Below are 24,069 nucleotides of genomic sequence, written 5' to 3' on the forward strand. Positions count from 1 at the left end.
TTTGGATTTTTATTCAATGCAATAAAATTAATTTCATTAGATAGTGAAGAATTAAAGTATTGTTGTGAGAATCTTGAAAATGCTTTAAAATTTGATGATGTTTCTGATGTTAATGCTAAAGATTTACTCTCAGAATTAGAGGTATTGCAAGTTATGTTACCAAGTGAATCGTATGAAATAAATAAACCATGGAATTCCATTAAGATATTAGAGTTCGTAAAAAGTATTGATATGTTTCCAAATGTTATGATTGCTTATAGAATATTATTGACTATCCCTGTTACTGTGGCATCCGCCGAAAGGAGTTTTTCTAAATTAAAGTTGTTGAAATCTTATTTAAGAACCACAATGGCTCAAGAAAGGCTTAATGCATTAGCCATATTATGTATTGAAAAAAATATATTGGAAAATATTTCATATGATAGTATAATTGATGATTTTGCTTCTAAAAGTGCAACAAGAAGACATTTCAAATGATTATGTTGCTATTTGATTGGCTATTGTTGTAGGTGATGCTATACCAAGGTGTTGAAGATGAAGCTACAAGAAATTGAATGATAATTTGATGTTTGTATCATGTAATCTTAAATGTATTTTTTTATTTTATTTTTACATTTTTTTTTTTGTTAGGGTACTCTTTTTACTTCTTTAGGGGTTTTGTCCCATCAGGTTTTTCCTAAGAAGGTTTTAACGAGGTCCAAAGAATCGCCCAATTTTTGTAAACTCGTTTATTGCAATGAAGTTAATCATTTTACTCATTTAGCTTAGAGAGGGCACATTTTTCAAGTTTCGCCCTAGGCCTCCATTTAGGCCGGATCGGCCCTGGCTACCTCATAAGCCACAAATGGATCATCTGCAAAAACTTGTAACCACTGACGGTTAAATGCTATTTACCCTAAATAAAAATAAAAAATAAATTTATAGATTACCAAAATCCTCTTAAAGTATGATCAAGTGAGTATAATTGACTATGTTCGAATCATCTTACCAACGGTCGCTAGGTGGAGCTTGTCACACATCATTAGCAAAGTGTGGTTTACGTCTCTTGTATTGTTTTGCAAACTATTATACGAGAGTGCAGGTTTACCCAATGCACCTATATAATTGGCCGCGGGTTCCTTTATTAACTAATAAAAAAAATGTCTCAAAAAATCTCTCATGTATTAGAATTTTTTTAATATTTTTCCAATTTAATTGATTACTATTTTTTTAATAATATTTCAATTTCTAAACAATCAAATTAAAAAGAAAAAAATTATAAATACAATATATACATATAGGTACATTTTGAGGGACAATTTCATCATCTCACGTCCAAAAATTAGCTACCAGCCGCACATCCAGCGTGTGAGCCACATGAAAGTCAATTAGGGGTTCTACTTTTGACTAAATTTTACAGAGGGGTTTTGCTAATTTATTTATCATAGAAGAATTTTTGCTATTTGGAAATTAAATAGGGATACTTTTTGCAGTTTACTCTTTTTTTAAACCCATTTGTAACATGTGACTTTATACTGGTGCTAATATATTCATCTTCCATTACTTAATTTCGTCTAGTCTGGTATTTTAGTTTGTTAACAGACGATAAGTTTGAGTACAAAATATTACAATGAACACTTGCACGAAAACGAACCAACAGAAAGAAAGACGGAAGGAAATTAGTTTAAGTACAAAGTAATTAACGAACAGCCACGGTTATCTTAATTCATCTTGGTTTCCTCCTCCTCTCTGCATTAGATTCTTTAATACAGACTCGGAGTTCGGGTAGTTGATATCACCAATGTTTCTTGGACGACAAATGGAAAACAACCCATTCGAAAGAGGTGAAAAGTAAGGGTAATTTGGTCTTTTGTAAGTAATTGGGTTGATTTTAAATAAACCAAACATCAAACACTATTAAATAATGAGGAGACAAAAAAATTAAAAATTTGATAACAAACATCTTATAAAATAATAGGCCGCATTATTTTATAGGGAGAATTATCTTATCTTAGCTAATCTTATCTTGACAACCAAATGGGGCATAAATGTATGCAAGGAAAAGCGACAATTGAAGATAAGGATTGGGATAATTCCGAAAACAAAAGAAAGGAAAAAGGGAAACAAAAAGAGGACAATGAGGGGAAAATTATGGGTATTCCTGAACCAAAATGTACCGAAAATTCAGTACACGCGAATACCGAACAAAAAAATTGTTTGGTATTCGGTAAAATTTAATAGGACTTTCGATATTTGGTACGGTAAATGGAATTGATGTGCAGTATACCATATCGTTTCGAATGCCGAAATGTTTTATATATTATTTTCTTTTATTTTATTTTAATTTTTTTAAGATTATAACAAATTATAAAATACTTGAAGATTGATATTTTTCCCTATTATTTGTAAATTAGTCTCTAATATTGATAATCGCCTTTTGTTTTTAGGGTCGATTATTGAAATTTGAATGTCCCATAATTAATTAGTTTAAATATATGTTTTTTACATTTTGTAAAATATTAAAATGTATTTTTGATTTTCACATGTACCGAACTGATAAAACCGAAATAATTCCTTTTTTTAATTAATTCAAATTTTCCTGTACGGTTCGGTGCGGTATTACCGAATGAACACTCCAAGTGAAAATACAAGATAATGATGTTGTTTGTATATTAAACGTCCGCGGGAAAAAAACCGAAAAGAAAATATCGGGAAAAAATGCACAAAAAACATACACCAAATGTTGTCGTAATTACGAAAAGCAACTGCAGAAAGAGAGAAAAAAAAAAGGGATGAAGCTACTTTTCGACGGTACATAGTCAAACGACGTCGTATCTATACCAGGAGTGCCAAAAAAAAGAACAAGAAAAAAGAAAAAAGAAAAAAGAAAAAAGACGAAAAGGAATTGTAGTATTCATTCTTATAAGAGAGTAGTAATATAGGATTGTGAATCTCATTTCTTGGTTCAATAGTTAATCTACTTAATTTTCAAGCAAATTAGTTATTTATTATTAGTATGATTTTTGCACGTGGAAGAGTAAACTAAGATCAGGGTTGTGATTAAGGGTGATTAAGAGAGTTGGAATTATAAGGTAATTAGTGAGGACAAATAAGCGCGCCAAAATAGCATCCCAATTCTCTTCAGCTGCCAACATCTTCCCAAAACTCGTCTCATTTTCTCTTTCTCTCTCTTCAATTCATTCTCTTTCTCTCTCTCTCTCTATCTATCTAATATCTATCTTTCTGGTGTGTGTGGTGGTGGTGATCTTCTTTCCAAACTGTGCGAAACCAAATTCACATCATTGCCCAGAAGATATCATCATCTATTGGCCAATCGAGCAAACAAATATATTTTTCGAGATCAGGAAATTAAATAATTAGACAAGAGAAGTTTGAATCGTTTCATTCAATTTGTTGATTTTATGATTTGGCATAGAAGAGAAGTGCATTGGGATCATCTATGAAGACTACACGAATGGTTGGGAGAATAATTAGGTATATTCGGTTTATACCCAACATTTGTTTCAGATGGAATGGCAGATCCTGCTAGTTATGGCAACCCTGACCGTGACATTGATCAGGTAATTAGGGCTTTTTCCCCTCTTTTTCAATTTCTACAATCTCCCTTCAATTTATTTTATGTGTCAATTAATTATTATTGCTTCCGATAGATTGATTATCCGATATATACACACATATTCGATATATATGTATATAAAGGATTGCGTTGACATCAGAATTCCACTCCAGCACTCGAATGAATACTCGTTCCGTGGGTTGATTAATAATTAGTAATTGCGTTGTAAGTTGCTTAAGGGGTGTCAATTGTTGTGTCTTAGAAAAATATCAGCTTCAGATGTAATCTGAGTGGTTCAATTAAAGTGATTGTTTAGGTAGATCATTTGCAATTTATGCAACAATTTTGTTTTCTGTTTATGACGTACGTATAGTTGAAGAATCATGCCTTCAAAGGCAGGTTATGAAATTGAATTTTTTTACATACTTATTAGCCAGCTTGGTTCGGCACTTGTTTGTATAACTAGATGCTTTGTGTTACTATTCCATTATAGTTTTTGATCGGTAATCGATCGCCTCACGGCATTTTGTTGACTTGTTGACTGAAGGCACTCATTGCTTTGAAGAAAGGAACACAGCTAATCAAGTACAGCAGGAAAGGGAAGCCCAAGTTTTGTACATTTAGACTTTCTCCAGTAAGAAATTATCTTTTCCATCATCTTTACCACGACAAAGTTTTTCTGTAGTCATATAACTTTGTTATCGCATGTTAACGCAAACTTATATGTTGCAACTTATCTCTTCCTTCCGATTTTTATGCGTTCTAAAGAGTAGAAGACAATCTACATTTCCATTTATTTGAAAATCTAACTTCTCATCGATATTTTACGGGGTTAAAGATAGAAAGGCATTGTGAACTTACTAAATATAGGTTTTTGTTTGTGTATATATATATATATATATATATGCATTTCAGAATATGTCTTGCTCGAGTTTTTTTTCTCCGTTAATAATGGAATTGTTGCTGTTGTAATCATGCAGAAGGCATTGTATTTGATTAATTATATTGCTAGAATAAATTGCAATTTGAACTGGAGGGTTAGTTTTTTCATAAGTTGGTTAGACGGTGAAAATGAGTTGAGAGGACAAAAACTGGCGGTTATGTACGGTTACAAGAAATACCAACAAACATTTTCGAAAGCTGGGAATAAGATGGAATTCGAGCTTTTCTTATTTAAATTCTGTGGATAAGCAAGCAGAAGCAGTTGTACATAAAGATCCACTTTCTGGTTACATCTTATTAGCTGAGATTCTTCCACTTGCATACTATTGCATCCATTTGCATGTTGGCGTAAATATATATTAAAGAAAGTATAAATATGAATAAATAACCTTAAAAATATGTTGGTTCTTAGGTTTTGCATGCTATTTTCAGGATGAAGCAACACTGATCTGGTATTCGCATGGCTCAGAAAGGCATTTGACGTTATCTTCTGTTTCACGGATCATTCCTGGACAGAGAACTGTGAGTTCAAACTTTATTATTTCACAATACTGCCGGAAACTACATCGACTATCGGAGAGAAAGAGAAACTAATCGACATTTTTTTTGTTAAATTTTGTCTTATATTTGTTTCTATACAGCCTGTTTTTAAAAGATTTTTACGCCCAGAGAAGGATTACTTGTCATTCTCACTGATATATAATAACGGTGAAAGATCCCTCGATCTAGTAAGTGTTCTTTCGGCATAGAGACATGACAGTTGTTTATGATAAGTTTTACCTCGTAAATTAATTGCATCCTTTTCACCTTTACAGATTTGCAAAGACAAAGTCGAATCTGAAGTCTGGCTTGCTGGCCTCAAGGCTTTAATATCAACTGGCCAATCGCGCAATAGGCGCACTCGAAGTGAAATTTATGATGTAAGTCGTTCCAATTCCCCGATGAAATTTCTGCGCGGACATTCTTTACACGTTTATATGCAGTTAACTATATAAATAAGTCGTTGAGTTGTGTATGCGAATCGTTTTCCAAATGCATGTTGAGAGCATACACTAAATTATTTTACCAATCTGATAAGGGTACGATGGACGAAATCTCAACTAGTTGGGGATCAACAGCATTTACTAATGAAAATTTATATATAAGAAGTTGGTTGTTACTATTGCAATTCTTGATAAGGCATTTATTTGAATTCTCAATGAGATGTACTCTGTAGTAGTTACTTACACAGAGAAAGCTCAATGATTGGATAATGTTTGTTACATTGGTATTTGTGATTGTACGAAAAGACGGAACTTCTCAAGATAAGTATGTACTTCTGACGTGCGTTTATTTGCAGTTACACGGTGGTAGTGATAACTGTCAAGAGAACCGTCCATTTGGAGCAGCACTAGAATTCACGTCGAGTATTCCACGTGGCAGAATCTCAACAGATTACAGCTCAAGCTCACATGTTGGGTCTGAATGTACTGCAAACATGCAACTAAGAACGAGTGGTGCAGATGGTTTCCGAATTAGTGTGTCGAGCACTCCAAGTTGTTCAAGTCAGGGCTCCGGTCCCGACGACATTGAATCTCTCGGTGATGTCTATCTCTGGGGGCAGATTTGGTCTGACGGAGTTGCAACCGACCCAAACGGAAATCCAATCCCAATAAAAAACGATGTCTTAACTCCAAAACCGTTAGAAACAAACATAGTACTCGATGTTCATCAAATCTCTTGTGGGGTCCGCCATGTCGCTCTCGTGACGAGGCAGGGCGAGGTTTTCACATGGGGGCAGGAATCGGGGGGCCGTTTGGGCCACGGGGTTGAAAAGGACTTTAGCCGCCCCCGTCTGGTCGATTTTTTGGCCGTCACGAATGTCGATTTCGTCTCTTGTGGTGAATTCCATACGTGCGCGCTCTCTTCATCTGGCGATTTATACACATGGGGAGATGGGACCCACAATGCTGGAATTCTAGGTCATGGAAATGATGTTAGTCATTGGATACCGAAGAGGGTTTCGGGGAGTTTAGAAGGTCTTCAAGTTCTATCGGTTGCGTGCGGCACTTGGCATTCCGCGCTCGCAACTTCAACTGGAAAACTGTTCACTTTCGGAGACGGGATGTTCGGTGCTTTAGGGCACGGTGACCGTGAGAGCATTCCTTATCCGAGGGAGGTCCAAGCGTTGAGCGGATTGAAAGCTGTCGCAGTTTCTTGTGGTGTGTGGCACACGGCTGCTATTATTGAAGTCACGAACCAGTTGGGGCCGAATGTTTCTTCTAGAAAGCTATTCACGTGGGGAGATGGAGATAAGAACCGATTAGGTCACGGGAATAAGGATACTTATCTTTTCCCGACATGCGTCTCCGCACTCATCGACTACAACATTCAACAGCTGGCGTGCGGACACAATATGACCGTTGCTCTTACGACATCCGGCCACGTCTTTGCTATGGGGAGTAATGCCTTCGGCCAATTAGGTAATCCGATGGCCGATGGGAAGTCGCCTTGTTTAGTGCAAGACAGGCTCGTGGGCGAGTTTGTCGAACAAATCTCGTGCGGTGCAAATCATGTTGCGGTGCTCACTTTAAGAAGCGAAGTGTTCACTTGGGGGAGAGGTGCGAATGGAAGATTAGGGCACGGAGATACTGACGATAGGAATGTTCCGACGTTGGTAGAAGCTTTGAAAGACAGGCATGTAAGAAACATAGCGTGCGGGTCCAACTACACGGCCAGTATATGCATACACAAGTGGGTTTCGGGAGCGGATCAGTCGGTGTGCACAGCTTGTAGGCAAGCGTTTGGGTTCACTCGAAAACGGCACAACTGTTACAACTGCGGGCTCGTGCATTGCCACGCGTGCAGTTCGAAGAAGGCGATGAAAGCAGCTCTTGCTCCAACGCCAGGTAAGCCCCACAGAGTGTGTGATTCTTGCTATCTCAAACTGAAAAAAGCTGCAGAAGTTGGAGGAAACACAACCATTATCAATAGAAGAGCATCTGGGCATCGATCTTCGATGGATATGAGTAGTAATAATCGAGAGCCGAGGGCTTCAAGGGTTCTTCTCTCTCCGACTGTAGAGCCGATAAAGTACCTTGAGATCAAAACTGCAACAAGCCCTGGCACGAAATTCGATAACTATTCGATAGTTCGTGCTTCACAAGTCCCGTCTCTTTTACAGCTTAAGGATATTGCTTTTCCGAGTTCGCTTAGTGCACTTCAGTACGCTTTAAAGCCGGTTATAACGTCATCACCGATGACATCACCACAGCCTTATCAACAACAGCAGCAGCAGGCACAGTATCAGTCAAACTCGAGACCAGCTTCACCATACTCGAGACGGCCAAGTCCACCACGCTCAGCTGCTCCGGTGTTCTCGAGGGGTGCAGTCGACACTTTGAAGAGGTCTAATGATCTTTTAACACAAGAAGTTTCCAAATTGCAGGGTCAGGTACTAATGATGATTATCCACTTGGTCTTCAGTGTCATCCATCATACTTATATGTTTGTAAGTTGTCGGTAATTGTTTTGTTTTTTCCTCAGGTAAGGAGTTTGAAACAAAAAACTGAATCTCAAAGTACAGAAATTCAGAAGTTGAAAAAAATCGCCGAAGAAGCTACGGAATCGGCTGCGGATAGATCTTCCAAGTGCAGCACAGCAATGCAAGTTGTGAAGACCATAATGGATGAGGTAATCCGAAATGTTGTAACATTTGTTGTAACTTTCTAGTTTAATCAAGTAAAAATAGATATTAAATAGCACTTAATGATTATATTGTTTATGGATTAATAATAAACAATGATAATATGTTTCGTTCGAATTCCAGTGGAAGGAAATTAAAGAAAAGTTGCCCCAAGAGATAGTCGAGAGTGAATCTTATAAAAGCATACAGGCTCAAGCTGTAACTCTAGTAGACACAATTGGGACGAATTGTGAAGATAATTCTTCTACAGTTGGTCGAGAATCGGAATTAGAGCAACAGAATAATAATACAGTAAGTGAATCATCAAATAGCAATGAAGTGGTTGTTCAGGACATGATATCACAGCAGAGTTTAGATGTAACTCCAAGGGAAAATGACGGAACGTCTACTTCTCGTACAAATGATACAAATGCCGCCGCCACTTCTTCATCAGGGCAGAAGGAAGTTATTGAACAATTTGAACCAGGTGTTTATGTCACTCTCATTCAACTCTCCAATGGAACCAAAATCTTCAGGCGTGTTAAATTCAGGTATTTTATTACCCCTTTTTTTGCCTTGGCCGACTTCTGAATACCTATCTTCATTGCTGCTGAGGTTTTGTTGTTCTTGCAATACATAAAAACTAAATATTGCATTAAGCATCATAGTAGAAGAATAACTCGAGATGTATTTGTACAGCAAGAAAAGGTTTGCAGAGCAGCAAGCGGAAGAATGGTGGAGAGAAAACAAAGATAGACTACTGCAAAAGTACACTCCTGCAAGAACATCTAGGACACCACCACCAGAAGCAGCTACAACTCCGCCACCTCAGCCGCCAGCCGACGAAGATAGCCAGGAAAATAATGACCCACCCCAACTTCCATAGATATATACATACATATATATATATATATTTTATTTTTTTATTTTTTCCTTTTAGAGTGGATAGAGGAGGTGATTAGCAAAATAGGTATGACAACTAACCTGCATCTTGAGATCTCAATCTCAGAGAGCATACAAGTTTTTTCCTCAACAACTGCATGTAATATATAGTCTCATTCATTTTTGTAGAAATATTCATTTCTTGTTCCCTTCATACTTGAACCAAATAAAAGTAGTTATCACTGAGTTTTTCGAGTTAGTACGAATTTCCACAACCAGAGTTTATCGAGTTACTACGAATTTGCACAACCTGAGTTTCTCGAGTTACTACGAAATTTATCGGTTGAAATAAAATATCGTAATCAAACTTAATCCTACAACCTTTTTTTTGATATTTTGTAGCTCCCTTAAGAAAATGGGAAAGATAATATCTTTATAAACACGTAGGCTTTTTCTGGGTTGAAGTCATTATGATTAATCAATTTTGTAGTCTGATCATTTGGATTGTCGAATATTGTATTTAAAAAAAATAAAATTAGACATTTAGTTTATATAAAAGTTACAGAGTGCTTCAATTTTTATTTTTTATTTTTTTTCGACTATAGTCTGCCAGAACTTGGGACCTGCCCTGTGTCTGCTCGCAAATCGACACAACCTAAATGAAAAAGAATGGACGAAAACACACAAGAAACAGTACCACATAATATTCTTCAATCTGAGCAATCGGAAGGGCTCGAAATGGGGTTATTCTAGGACAACTTATTTTATGTTACAACGGGTAAAAAAGTAACACCTAATCGTACACGTATGTATGTATGTATGTATGTATGTATGTATGTATGTATGTATGTATGTATGTATGTATGTATGTATGTATCTAATATTTCAACCGTGATGTATACAACACCAAGAAATCTTAACTACCAAACCTAAGACAAGTATTACATCTACAAAACTGTTCTAGGACATATCGTGTATGTTTCATTTGCTCGGAATCTCCCTAAAACTGTTGTATTGCGATTTTATATTTGAATAGGTTAACTTAGCGCAATAAAAAAATACAACATGACCTATGTTATCAAACAAAGTATTACGACTCTTTCGACATTTATAATACATTACTACATATTATATTTTGTATTAATCCGTCAATCAAACAATGAAACAAGTGTACATATTTAACAGTCATAATTTTATATGGGAACTGAAAATGGGATATTCAAGAATTTCATACCAACGCTGAAATGTAGACTTGTACTTATGGAGATATTCATTTCAAGAAAACGAGGTCATCGACAAACAGAAAACACCTAATCACGGAACGCAGTTTAATTACATAAAAACCAAATTTACGGAAACCCACTGACTGGTATATGCACCTGCCAATCCAGAGGCACAAAAAGAAAACGTCTTGTATAAGTATATAGGCCTACACTAAGTACATCCAAACATAGCCAGCCGCTTTATACGAGTTAATCAACATTGTCACTTGATAAACCCAACTTCCATCTGAGAAACCAGGCCTAATCACAGGCACGATAGAAGTATAGCAATTTAAGAGATGCCACCTTTTCCTGACAATTAAGCAATCAACTGAAATTTGTTATTATCCATCTACGAACGAAGTTTAACACATTCATCGGTATGTCTGGTTAGTTATTGACAAACGAAACCTGTTATAACTGACAATTAATTACATGGCCTTACCTGATACATTTCATCGGAATGAGGAGGGAAATTAAAGCCCATTGAGCAATTGTCCAACACTTCGGGACTCTTCATCCATGCTTTATGAGCATCACATAGTTTGATCTTACACCTGAATATCTGAAACGAGACCAAGAGAACATTAAGTAATTAAGGCATCAATTCAGTCAATTAAGGCAACCCCAAGCCTCCTCTACTACTTTTTTAGCGAATATCAATATTTATATCAGTTTTTACATAATTGAAATAAAAAAGGAAAAGAAAAACCTCAAGAAGAAAGAATTTAAAACATAAAAAATATGAAGGTTCAGACAACAACTAGGAACAAATCTAAAAATACTGTGAACCTCAGAAAGCGGAACGGTTGGTTTCTCAAGCTCTTCTTCCCCATCGATTCTTATACCAGTTCCCTGGCATTCAGGACAGAATGTAGAGTATATTTGCTTCTCCTGATTTTGTCCAGCCTTGCCTTTAACCTTTCTCCTGGATTTTCGTTTTCCTTTGGTTTCAACTGACTGTTTTCCACAGTTTTCAACCTCACAAAGCAGTATCCAATGAATGAGACAGGACACATGAAACAGATGGAACGCCTATATTCAAATGGAAACCATACAATGTAAGATAAATTATATCCAGGTGTAAAAACATCAGAAAACATCAGAAATGTCTAACCCCAGTCAAATTTCTACTGCTGCAAGCAAGCTTTCCAGTTCTCCTGTTGAAGAGAGCAGCCACATCTTTACTTGGGAGCATCTTCTGTTGGCAGATATCACACGACCTCTCAGAGGCAACACGCTGTTGGTCTCTCAATTGTTTCCTCATCGTTTTGCTCGAAAGAATTCGACAATGCACCAGCTGATCATCATTCCCAGACAATCGCATTTTCGAACTTAGATTATTTGAAGATTGAGATTCTTCTCCAGAGGAGTCGTATTGATTACTCAATGCCTCACTTATATCCTCTGGATCAGAAAACGACTTCCTTTTCTTGCCTTTAGAACAGCCACCGTCCTCTGCTTCTGAATGAGGACTCGAAGGCAGCAAATATCTGAAACCATCAAATAAATCCTTTCGACCCAAGTTATAGTTATAAGCAAAAGTAACAACAGCAAAGTCATGCTCTGGAACCGTGTTAGCATCCTCGTTCGTGAAACCCTTTTTCCCAAGCCATTCACACCATATTCTACGAATTTCATTGGAGGCTCCATCTTTCTCACTTAACCTAGCACCAATTAGTCCAACTCCCATACGCCTCACCACCAAATCAGATACCTCGTCTTTTTGCAGCACAGCTGGAATAACTAGTTCATGACTATCTCCTTCAGCTTCGGGATTTGAATCACAGAGAGATTCATTAGAACCAGTGTGACCCTGAACCTCTTCCAAAACGTGAGTACCGGCCGTATTTTCCTCATAAGTAACAATAGCAAGGCTGTCTACATCAGCATGATGGGTGTCTAGCAATTTCTTTTGCTCGGATTCTGGAACATTCAAAACACCCTTTTGTTCCTCTGAATCACCATTGAAGAAAAACACGCCATCACCGAATGGCCATGGATTTGGCTTCAGCAATGTAACTTGTGCTGTGGCTAGTCTTGCAGTGTGTAGATTGCCCTTCAAGTGATTAAACAAGATGGAATCACTATAGCAAGGGGCAAGACACAAAGTACAGAAGAATATCAACTTCTTCCCATCTTCCCTAAGCTCAACATACGGGTGCCCCTGTGATCTCACATTACGCAGAGTTGTCCTGACCAACTGCTCTTTCAGATTACAAATACCCGTCTTCGGAAACCCTAATTCCCCCTTCCCTGCCATTTAAAATCTTATGTGCAAGTTTGTTACCACGAACCTAACGAAATGAAAAACTAAACTCAAAGACACACAGAGTGACAGATGGTTTTTTTGCAAATTCCAGATCGATTAATCACAAAAGTGATAATTTCAAACACGGAATTCTCAAAAGAAGAACACAGGATTCTCAAATTCCACTCATAAGCTGAAATAGGAAATTCATTCACAACAATTTTAAAAATAATACCCTTGAACGACAAGAAATTGACCAAAGTTAGACGCTAACAAGTTCAAATTTCTGATTTCCAGCTCCAACCACAGTAAATCAGAAAGTTGAAAAGAAAAATTAACGAAACCCTAATTTAAAATTCAGAAAACCCTAAATTTACAACAAGGCGAGACCGTAGGTATTATAAAAGTTTTGGCAAACCGTCGAGCTATTCGTTTTCCGGCAACCATTCCTCCACCAATAGAATAGCAGTAAACCATCAAAAAGCTCGAATTCTCCACCGCTGCCACCATTTCCATTTCCTCAAAGAAGAGGTAAAAACAAGAGAGGAAAACCCAAACTGAAAGAAAAACCAGTGCCAAAAATCGCAGCTAGAGAAGCATAAACTGAACGATTTTTGGAAGTACGATCTTTTGTATGTATAGATTGTATGTATAGGAGACGAGTATGGAGGGAGACGAAAATTGAAACGAAACAGCTTTGTTTTGTTTTAATGGATATTTGGTGAAAAATACATTTTGTGCTATTTAGGTTGGGTTTCGATGTTTCGCGCTCCACAGAAGAAAATTTATGAAATGATTTAATTGGTTGTAGTATGAAAATCAAGTATTTATGGTGCCGCGTGGGGGTTTCGATATAGTTACGGTGGGGAAGCATGTAGCTGATTTCTTGGATAAAAGGGAAGATTCGAAATTCGGCGAATCTGGATGCCTCTAATCTGCACAAAGTTCAGATTTTGTAATAATTTATTGGGAGACACATTTTCATTTCTTCAAGCCTATTCTTTTTTGCATTTGAGCAAGACCCCTGTTTTATATTTTAATTGAATATAAATACATTATTTGATAATTACACAATATACTCTCATATTCTATACAAACTACGAACTCTACATCTTCTTATAACTCTACAAATTCGCTTTCTCACGCTCTTCACAACTCTTTCTCTCTCTCTGCTCATCGTGTAATCTCAGATCGAAGGTGAAAATCACAAAACCAATCATCTACTCCGCTAGGTTGGCGGATAGGGCTTGTGCGACTGTGATGAAATCTCCGGCGGCGGAAACCACCTGAACGTCTTCCCCAAAGGTGTTTTTCCATGGGTGATCTTCTTCCACTTGAAAGCCACGATGTTTCTCAATAAGACGTTCCTCTGTTCCGGCAATGACGAGATGGTGTGATCTAGATATCGGCGAATAGGTGGTACAACACGATTGGTGGCGTTTTTTTTTCACTATTTTCCACGCAACAATGTTAATATTTCCGCGAGACGGTGGTGGGTTTGGTATTGGTCGCTATCTAGGGTTTGGTGGCGTCAATGGTTTTGACATGGCGAGGCTAGGGTTTGGTATTGGTTGCAGCCTTTCTCTTACAATTTAGTCGCGCAGTACAAGATAATTTATTCTTTTGTAGTCGATTTCGATAATTAGTAGTTGGTTTCGGTGATTTTTTTTAGTTGATTTTGCTATTTTCGTAGTAGATTTCGATAATATTGTAGTTGGTTTCGATGATTTTGTAGTTGGTTTTGATAATTTTATAGTTGGTTTTGATGAATTTGTAGTTGTTTTTGGTAAATTGTATTGCATTTCTATAAATTGGTTGCTAAGATTTGTAGTTGGATTGAACTATTTTTATAATTGTTTTTGTTATAAATTGTAGTGATGTTATAATTTTACCGTTGATTACTGAAATTTGTAGTCGATTACAATTTAGTAATTATAGTTGATAAATTGTAATTTGTAGTTGTTTACGATATGGTAAATCTGTCAGGAAAAAAAAGACGAATTTATTAAAAAAATGAATTTATAAAAATGAAGTTATTAAACAATAAATTTATTAAAAAGATAAAAAGAAAAATGTAGAAAATAGAATGACATATAGATAGTGGCTAAGAAGGGTGGGGAATTGGAATAATATAAGAATAAAATAGAGTTATGAAAAGTTAGAAGGCCTATCAACTGCAAATAACAAAATGGGTTTAATTGCAAATACAAAATGAGTTTAGTTTTATTCAAATAAATATTGACGGGTTTTCGCTAACGGACCATAGTATATTTATGAGTACCATATAATTTACTAAACTGAAATGATTTTTTAGTAATTGCAAATGGATATCATTAATTTTAACCTTTAAACTTCAAATTCTTCTTAACTTTCTCAAACCTTTGAAATTCTTTTAAATTTTCGACATTCAATCCGGCACATACGAGTCATCATTAGTTTTAGAAATTAGGAATTAAAAAAGAAAATTGCAAGAGTTTCGTACTCTAAAGTACGAAATGTTTAATTTTTTTAACGCTTCGTGTTATCCAGTACGAAATTCCTTTCGAAATTTCGAGTTGTAAAGTGCGAAATACTCAAATAATTTTGGTCATATCATGCTCTAGAGCACGGAACTATGTATTCTTATCTACTTCGTGCTTTGTCAAAATATTAGAGCATTTCGTGCTGAACAACACGAAAAATTGTAATTTCTTGATGACTCGTGCTTAAAAGCACGAACTGTTCTTAAAAACAATTTGTGAAGTAGAGCACGAAAGGTTCAAATTTTGCTTAAATTCATAAAGGATTTTTTTAAACTTGCATTCTAATGCATATGACTCTAAGCTAAAATCCATTTAATTTGTATCGTAAAATGCGCTCATCAAGAATTACAAAATCTTGACATCCATCTACAAAATTAAAACAAGGTACTGGTGGATTTAGGAATTTGAACCAATTAAAGTGTGCCTATTAGCGAGAATGTGTCCTCGTAGTCGACCCTTTTCTTTTCGAGATAAATTTCTTACTTTAAGCCTAACCTTTAAAAATATTTTCACAGTTCTCAGTCTAATCATTTTTATTTGGATTCTTATAGCACTAAGCCAATTTCTTGTATCTATATAGAAATGGGTGTTAACTCATAGTTCTAGGAACAAATTATGTTTATCAAGAATATGTATCACTAACATTCTATAAACATACAATCTTATGGTTTCCTAGTGAATCGTCTTACTGGGATAAAGCACCCTAAATGTAACACTAGTAACTTGAATTCATCCCACTAAAAAGTGGCACTGGAATTTCTATACTAGAATAAAATGGAGACTCTTAGTGCATTTAGGGTATACTAGAAGATTAAGACAGTCAAACTTTCTAGAAATTCGTCATTAGGCTTTGTAGTCCAAAACATGATCTTACTTTAAGAATTCAATATTGATACAAATCAATAATACTTTCTTAACTCTACGAATCAAATGAACTCATTTTTTATTTTCTTCTGATATTCTATATAGGAGACATTTATTTCTAACATATCTTATACAAACTATTTTGTCCCTCACCATAAATGCTAACTTCCCTAATCTAAATACTACGTTGACTGTACGTTTAAACAGTCTTTAATTCGGCAAGAGTCATTGGATACTAATTTAGAAGATCTTAAGTTTATACATAAATAACCGTCTCAAACGTATATATATTATTACAAAATAAATAGTTTTCAATAAATCACTATAGGTTAAACCGTCTTCAATAAGTATTAATTATTTTCTTCACACAATTATATTCTATTGTGGTCCACTTGGTTTAAATATGGATGACTAATCTCTAGTTTAACCAAATATTTCCATAACTTATTCCCATAAAGTTTCACCATTCAAAATGACTTGATATATTTATTCAAACGCTTATCCGTCACGGTCTTCAATTTCTCTAAGATCTCTGATTATGTCACATAATATAAATATATCTATTTCTCGAGATATCATCAATAAATGAGATGAACTACTCAAAACTACTTTAACTAGGTTATTTGTAGGTTCACACACTACTAAAAAATCATTTGATTTGATTTACACTAGACTATTTGATGGAGGTCTCACCAACAGTTGGCAAGATGATCCAATCCAAGTCCCAACCGGACCAGTAACGAGGAGTCGAGCTAAGCAATTCAAGGAGAAGCTTGCTGCATTGATCGAAAATGTCTTAACTAAGAAAGCTTCATCCAATGGTGATAAACAAGGATGGATTATGCATATTCAAGTGGCGGATTCACCGGACAAGTGTGGGAACCATCCGGGCTAAAGATCAGTTCAAGTTGAGCAAGCAGGATGAAGACCAAAGCCCACCCTACCTTAAATTCGTTGGTTCATCTCTAATCAGCTCATATTAGTGTGTTTAGGGGCCTATTCTATTAAGGCCCTCTTTAATTTCGTGGCTCACTTGTTTAGAGCCTTTATTAAGTAGATTTAGGGTTTAATTTTCCTTTCTTGAAGACTAAGTTTTGGGGGCTATATATATGCCTTCTTATTCATTGTGAAAGACAACTTTTGATCATTAATTAAATTGTGAGATTATTCTCTCTATTTCTTTAAGAACTCTTCGAACATATCGGAGGATTCCGTACGTTCGCCTGACTTATCAATCAATCTTCCACAATTGATTGTGGCGTCTTCACATACCAAGGTTCTTGTCTCTTTATAGACAACGGGTCGCGGTTCCACCCTCTTTTGATTCCTTCTTTTGCACGGTCCAGGAGTTGATAACCGAAGTATTTTTATCGGGTCTCGTCACATGGTTGGCGTGGTTTATATCATTTGGTAATCAGAGACATCTTCCAAGAAGGTTTCGTCTATCCTTTGAGTCTTTTGTTGTTTTGTTTCGTTTCTTTCCGTATTCCATATCTTTCTTCGTTCTAGTGTCATCTTTTCTTCTTTTGTTTTGTTTCCGTCATCACATCTGTTCTTGAGTCATTAAATTCGTCCAGTACCTTGTTCGTCTTGAGTCTATTGTCAAAAAAAAAAAAAATCCGAAAAAGAAAAAAAGGAAAAGAAGCAAAACATTATTTGAAAGGAATAAATTCCTAGCTGGTATTATAAGTAGTTGGAAAGGATCCAAATACTTCATCTTAAGTTTGGAAGGGTATATTTTGTTTCCTATCCTCGGGATCCTTGAATATCTTGTCTTCTACTCCATATCTACTCCGTTCCTACACTCTTGTGTTTCCTATAATATTAATTTCGAAATTCAAACAAAATAAATTACTCGTGACTATCCAAAGGTCATTAAATTCTGCTCATATTCTATTTTGATTCAAGTTCATCGTTCATCATCTGTATCAATTCTTGATAATTCGTGGTGAATTGTTGTTGAAAATTGTGATATTTGTTTGGTGAGTTTGATTGGGACTATTGAGAATTTGAGAGGAAAAAGGCAAGAGTGGTGAGTTCATAAGAGGGTTAAAGCCAAAATTGATTGTGTGCAAACACGAGTGAACTTGAGCGATATCCATTTATTGAGTGAAACACGTAAGGGAGTGTGTGAGATCCATATTTTCTTTCTAACATTGTTTTGCAGGAATCATGTCTAACAATCAAACAAATTTGGAAGACACACAGAGAGGTTGATACAAAGTTTATGATGGAGGCGTTGATGAGTGAGATGAAGAGATTCGTGAGGGAAGAGATGGAGCAGATTCATGAGCGGATGGATCAAATGGAAAACTCACGGCAAGAGTTTCCCCAAACCATTCTTAACGTGCAAAGGAGAGGACAAGCTCCACCTAGAGAGGCTAGGGCAGAAGAGGATGAGTATTACAGTGATGACTTCGATGACCAACATTCTGTTGCTGTAAATCGAAGGTTTGGAGCGAGGGTTCGCGATGCTCGAAACCGCGAGGATAACAATTTGGGAAACATAAAGGTGAATATACCATCGTTTCACGGCAGAAACGATCCTGAAGCTTACTGTTAAGTGTATATTTTTACACTTTATCGTACCTTTTTATTTGAGCTTTTGGTGTGTTTTACAGATAATTGGTGCTTAAAAAGTTGATTTATTGTATTTTAGGTACAAATTGAAGAATTGGAAAAGTATGGGGTCAAAACTGCAATTTTGGAGAAAATATGGGCCAAAAGTGAAAAAATCAAAATTCTGAAGATTTAAAGCTCGGACCCCCGTCCCAGTTTTAGTGAAAATCGTGGGACCCCCGTCCGAGACTCCGAAGTTGCGCAGAAAAGGGATTTTAATTGCACAAGGAAACTGCATTCTTCCCTAAGTTCTTCACCCTATATAAGACCAAGTCAAGCACACAATTAGGGATCCATCTTTGGACGCTAATTCAAGAGCAAAGAAGATCAACGAAGATTCAAGCATAGTTTTTCTTATTTAATTTATTTATTTTATTTTCTTTATCATAAGAACTACGAGTAGCTAAGTCTTTATTTTTAGGATTTTATTTGGAACCCTATGTGGGATTTATGAACCCTTTTCTATGATTTTATGCAAGTTTTAATTCCGGATTATTTCTTCTACTTGTTTTATTAAGTGCATGAATTTTATCACCTTATGTGCTTTTATGTTATTGTTAATCGCATGAATCGGAAGATCGGGTTAATAATTAGAATTGTGGTAGAAGAGCCTTTGTTGTATTAACATAGGAATATAGTTAATCTCTTAGGTAGCCATTATTGAGATTTGTGCTTAATGTTGTGTTCTAGAATTAATTGCATAGGAATATAGTAATTGAATCTAGAGTATTAGAATCGTAATACACGCGAAAGCGGGTTATGATTATTTTAGCATCTCAGGTTAATAATTCGGGTTAATTGCTTGTATAATTGAAGGAATTGGGGGAATAATAATCACATAGGGGGAAGAATAAAATCCTAGGCTTGCTTATCTTGATTAAATCTTCGTTTTAAATTGCTTTCTTGTTTTTGCTTGCTTTTAATTTAGTTTAATTTAGTTAATTCTCTCTAAAATTCGACTGTGTAGGGTGGGCTTGATAATAATTGGTAGAATTTAGCGTCTAGGATTAGATAATTAAATATTCCCTGTGGGTTCGATATCCGGACTTTTAGTCCACTATATTACTTGTACGATACGTGCACTTGCGTGTAGGTTTTCGGCCAACACTTACATTGAGTGGGAGCGAAAGATGGAGCTATTGTTTGATTGTCACAGTTACTCGGAACACAAGAAGATGAAGTTGGCAGCGATTGAATTCTCCGATTATGCCATCATTTGGTGGGATCAATTGGTGCTGAATAGGAGGAGAAATAGGGAGAATCCAGTGGCAACTTGGGACGAGATGAAACCCCTAATGAGAAAGCGGTTCGTGCCAAGCTACTACTTCCGAGAGTTGTATCAAAAGCTACAGAATTTGAAGCAAGGAAATCGGAGTGTTGAAGAGTACTTTAAATAGATAGAAATTGCAATGATCCGAGTAAATATTGAGGAGGATCGGGAGGCTACTATGACAAGGTTCTTGGCAGGGCTGAATAGAGAGATTGCTAACGTAGTGGAGTTACAACACTATGTTGAGATGGAGGACATGGTACACATGGCCATCAAGATTGAGAATCAGCTCGAGCGGAGGGGTAACAATTCACGATTAGCCCCTAGTTCGAGTTCATCTTGGAGGCATAATGTTGTTAGCAGAGATGAGAAGCCGGCTATGACTAAACCCAAATTCGAGCCAAAACAAAACACTACCAACCATGCAGTCCAAGGTAAAATCGATTCTAATACAACTCAGAATCGTGATATAGAGTGTTTTAAATGCCATTGCAGGGGTCACAAAGTAAACCAATGTCCAAACAAGAGAGTTATGCTGCTGCGTGATGATGGTGGGTTTGAGACCGAAGAACAGGAGGATTCCACACCACCACAAGAGGATGATGGAGAAGAAGAATATGCAGCACATGGTGAACTATTGGTTGCACGGAGAGCTCTAAACGTACAAGCAAAGGGAGATGAAGAAGCACAACGAGAAAACATCTTCTACACTAGATGTCATGTTCGAGACAAGGTGTGTAGTATGATCATTGATGGAGGGAGTTGCACCAATGTTGCTAGCACTACGATGGTGGAGAAGCTAGGGTTGCCTACAACCAAACATCCACAACCATATAAGCTGCAATGGCTTAATGATAGTGGAGAATTGAGGGTGAACAAGCAAGTGTTAGTATCATTTCGCATTGGAAAGTATGAAGATGAGGTACTGTGTGATGTTGTTCCGATGCAAGCTGGACACTTGTTACTTGGTCGACCGTGGCAATCTGATCGACGGGCCAAGCATGATGGTTTCACCAACAAGTACTCATTTGTGTTCAACCAAAGAACAATCACTCTAGTTCCTTTAACGCCGCAGCAGGTCCATGAGGATCAAGTGAGGTTACAAAAAGAGAGTGATCAAAAGAAAATGAGTGAGAGTACAAAAGAAAGAGAGAATGAGGATGATAAAAACAAGAGAGAAAATACAAAAGTGAGTTCGGCCAATGAGAGAAAAGAAGAGGGAAAAACAAGTTTATATGCGAGGGCGAGTGATGTGAAGAGAGTTATGCGTTCGAATCAGCCGATGATTGTACTTATGTACAAGGAGGCCTTTTGAACACTAACAACGTTAACTCTTCTTTGCCTAGTTCTGTTGTTTCTCTTTTGCAAGGCTTTGATGATGTATTCCCAGAGGAGCTGCCACCGGGGTTGCCACCAATTCGAGGCATTGAACATCAAATTGACTTTGTGCCAGGAGCTTTTATTCCAAACCGACCAGCCTACCGAAGCAATCCCGAGGAGACTAAGGAGATACAAAGGCATGTCACGGAGTTGATGGAAAGAGGGCACGTGAGGGAGAGCATGAGTCCATGTGCTGTTCCGGTACTTTTGGTGCCTAAGGCGGATGGAAAGTGGAGAATGTGTGTCGATTGTCGAGCAATCAACAATATAACGGTAAAGTATCGTCATCCTATTCCATGCTTAGATTATATGTTAGAGGAATTGCATGGTGCTTGTGTGTTTTCAAAAATTGATTTGAAAAGTGGGTATCATCAAATAAGAATGAGAGAGGGTGATGAATGGAAAACTACTTTTAAAACAAAGTATGGTTTATATGTGTGGTTAGTTATGCCGTTTGGGTTAACTAATGCCCCTAGTACTTTCATGCGATTAATGAACCATGTTTTGCGATCTTTCATTGGTAAATTTGTTGTAGTTTACTTTGATGACATTCTTATCTATAGCAAAAATCTGGATGATCGTGTTGTGCATTTGAAATCCGTTTTACATGCGCTTAGGGAAGAGAAGTTGTATGCTCATTTGCAGAAATGTACATTTTGCACGGATAAGCTTGTCTTTCTTGGTTTTGTTGTGAGTGCACAAGGTATTGAGGTTGATGAAGAAAAGGTTCGAGCTATCCAAGAATGGCCAAGTCCGACGAGTGTAGCGAATGTTCGAAGTTTTCATGGCCTTGCTGGTTTCTATAGGAGGTTCGTGAAGGATTTTAGCACTATTGCAGCACCAATGACCGAGGTGATAAGGAAAAATGTGGTGTTCCAGTGGGGGGACGAGCAAGAGAAAGAATTTCAATTAATTAAGGAGAAGTGAACCAAAGCTCATTTACTTGCTCTACCAAATTTCGCGAAAACATTCAAGATCGAGTGTGATGCTTCCAGAGTAGGCATAGGCGCTGTTTTGATGCAAGAGGGATGACCTATTGAATATTTTAGTGAGAAGTTGAGTGGGGCAGCCTTAAACTACCCGACTTATGATAAGGAGTTGTATGCCTTGGTTCGAGCTTTAGAGACATGGCAGCATTATCTTTGGCCTAAGGAGTTTGTGATTCACACGGATCATGAATCGTTGAAGCACTTGAAGGGACAACACAAGCTGAACAAGAGGCATGCCCGATGGATGTCATTGAGACATTTCCTTATGTCATCAAATACAAGCATGGTGATGATTTTAGGACAAATCCTTTTCAAGAGGAGGGGAATGATGGAGGTCTCACCAACAGTTGGCAAGATGATCCAATCCAAGTCCCAACCGGATCAGTAACGAGGAGTCGAGCTAAGCAATTCAAGGAGAAGCTTGCTGCATTGATCCAAAATGTCTTAACTAAGAAAGCTTCATCCAATGGTGATAAACAAGGATGGATTATGCATATTCAAGTGGCGGATTCACCGGACAAGTGTGGGAACCACCCGGGCTAAAGATCAGTTCAAATTAAGCAAGCAGGATGAAGACCAAAGCCCACCCTACCTTAAATTCGTGGGTTCATCTCTAATCAGCTCATATTAGTGTGTTTATGGGCCTATTCTATTAAGGCCCTCTTTAATTGCGTGACTCACTTGTTTAGAGCCTTTATTAAATAGATTTAGGGTTTTATTTTCCTTTCTTGAAGACTAAGTTTTGGGGGCTATATATATGCCTTCTTATTCATAGTGAAAGACAACTTTTGATCATTAATTAAATTGTGAGATTATTCTCTCTAGTTCTTTATGAACTCTTCGAACATATCGGAGGATTCCGTACGTTCACCTGACTTATCAATCAATCTTCCACAATTGATTGTGGCGTCTTCACATACCAAGGTTCTTGTCTCTTTATAAACAACGGTCGCGGTTCCACCCTCTTTTGATTCCTTCTTTTGGACGGTCCAGGAGTTGATAACCGAAGTATTGTTATCGGGTCTCGTCACATGGTTGGCGTGGTTCATATCACTAATCAACCAGGCCCACAATCCTTTTACTATTCCAAAACAATTCGTAAACTGGCAGTGCCTTCACTTTTATGAGCGTTAAAGTCCCATTGTAAACAGTCTCTAATTTTATTTAAAGTAAATCCAATCTTTTATAAATATCAAATAATCGTGCCATGGATGCAATAAAAATATATATACCCTATCGAGGTTAGTTAATAGAGTTATTCGTTTAATATAATAGTAGTGCATGAAATTTGGAATTGTCGATATATACATTATCAATCATTATGTCATATTTTCCACAATGACCGAGTCATTATTAAATAAACAAAATAATTATTTTGAACCATCCTATAAAAGGAAAATAAATTCCTTCCATTTATAAGACACAAAATGATACGAGTAATTTCTTAAATATTTCTTTCATTTGAACATAATCACATGTTACTAATATTATTAATATCGTAAGTTATAAGAAGCATAATTATTAATTAATGATTAAAGGATCGACTGAATATAACTTCTAGAAGTCCCTTCTTCATTTTTTAGAGGAAGGTACATAGTTACATCCATTTGAATTGTCTTTAAAATTCAATATAAAAGATCATTTTCTTATTCAATTGGAAATATAAAAATTCAATAGGTTTTTTTTTATTAAACTGATGTCGGTTTCTTGTTGATCTTGAATTCTAAGAACTCAAGAACTTTCAAAAGACATATAGTCATTCGAACATGATGTCTAACCAAATGATCCAAAAGATAATAAATGTATTTAAGAGCTTTTAATTTGGCTATAAATTAAATTATTGATCTGAGTCTCACACGTTACTAAGA

At 36.5% G+C, this 24,069-nt stretch overlaps 3 protein-coding genes across 4 annotated transcripts; 2 read left to right on the plus strand and 1 right to left on the minus strand.

Annotated features, from left to right (window-relative positions):
• The first annotated feature begins 3,080 nt into the window (after nt 1-3,080).
• On the plus strand, nt 3,081-9,303 carry LOC105969598 (PH, RCC1 and FYVE domains-containing protein 1). Of its 2 annotated transcripts, none has more exons than XM_012994370.2 (9): nt 3,081-3,560; nt 4,104-4,190; nt 4,931-5,020; nt 5,140-5,226; nt 5,314-5,418; nt 5,838-7,931; nt 8,024-8,170; nt 8,307-8,713; nt 8,862-9,303. In XM_012994370.2, the coding sequence occupies exons 1-9, from the start codon at nt 3,513-3,515 to the stop codon at nt 9,046-9,048; spliced, it is 3,252 nt and encodes a 1,083-aa protein (XP_012849824.2). In that variant the 5' UTR covers nt 3,081-3,512; the 3' UTR covers nt 9,049-9,303. The 2 variants fall into 2 exon arrangements, with proteins under 2 accessions (XP_012849824.2, XP_088678039.1); XM_088821913.1 differs by having other exon boundaries at nt 3,284-3,560; nt 4,911-5,020.
• A 952-nt stretch (nt 9,304-10,255) lies between these two features.
• Nucleotides 10,256-13,517, minus strand: LOC105969597 (acyl-UDP-N-acetylglucosamine O-acyltransferase). The gene is made up of 4 exons (XM_012994369.2): nt 11,424-13,517; nt 11,099-11,341; nt 10,752-10,871; nt 10,256-10,618 (listed from the first exon to the last, which is right to left on the minus strand). The coding sequence occupies exons 1-4, from the start codon at nt 12,567-12,569 to the stop codon at nt 10,568-10,570; spliced, it is 1,560 nt and encodes a 519-aa protein (XP_012849823.2). The 5' UTR covers nt 12,570-13,517; the 3' UTR covers nt 10,256-10,567.
• A 6,493-nt stretch (nt 13,518-20,010) lies between these two features.
• On the plus strand, nt 20,011-22,139 carry LOC105969822 (uncharacterized). The gene is made up of 2 exons (XM_088821257.1): nt 20,011-21,100; nt 21,202-22,139. The coding sequence occupies exons 1-2, from the start codon at nt 20,011-20,013 to the stop codon at nt 22,137-22,139; spliced, it is 2,028 nt and encodes a 675-aa protein (XP_088677383.1).
• Nucleotides 22,140-24,069: the final 1,930 nt, after the last annotated feature.

This window comes from Erythranthe guttata, chromosome 8, assembly GCF_056151865.1.
Source record: "Erythranthe guttata isolate IM_541 chromosome 8, IM_541, whole genome shotgun sequence".
Lineage (NCBI taxonomy): Eukaryota > Viridiplantae > Streptophyta > Magnoliopsida > Lamiales > Phrymaceae > Erythranthe > Erythranthe guttata.

What these genes read in the sequence shown, in the direction of transcription:
- LOC105969598 (XM_012994370.2), top strand. Translation starts at nt 3,513, where the DNA reads ATGGCAGATCCTGCTAGTTATGGCAACCCTGACCGTGACATTGATCAG. An exon ending in TCATTCCTGGACAGAGAACT is followed by an intron (nt 5,021 to 5,139) that starts GTGAGTTCAAAC and finishes GTTTCTATACAG; the next exon opens with CCTGTTTTTAAAAGATTTTT. An exon ending in GTGAAAGATCCCTCGATCTA is followed by an intron (nt 5,227 to 5,313) that starts GTAAGTGTTCTT and finishes TCACCTTTACAG; the next exon opens with ATTTGCAAAGACAAAGTCGA.
- LOC105969597 (XM_012994369.2), bottom strand. Translation starts at nt 12,569, where the DNA reads ATGGCAGGGAAGGGGGAATTAGGGTTTCCGAAGACGGGTATTTGTAAT. An exon ending in CAACCGTTCCGCTTTCTGAG is followed by an intron (nt 10,872 to 11,098) that starts GTTCACAGTATT and finishes GTCTCGTTTCAG; the next exon opens with ATATTCAGGTGTAAGATCAA. An exon ending in ATTCCGATGAAATGTATCAG is followed by an intron (nt 10,619 to 10,751) that starts GTAAGGCCATGT and finishes CTTAATTGTCAG; the next exon opens with GAAAAGGTGGCATCTCTTAA.
- LOC105969822 (XM_088821257.1), top strand. Translation starts at nt 20,011, where the DNA reads ATGACAAGGTTCTTGGCAGGGCTGAATAGAGAGATTGCTAACGTAGTG. An exon ending in TGATGTGAAGAGAGTTATGC is followed by an intron (nt 21,101 to 21,201) that starts GTTCGAATCAGC and finishes CTCTTTTGCAAG; the next exon opens with GCTTTGATGATGTATTCCCA.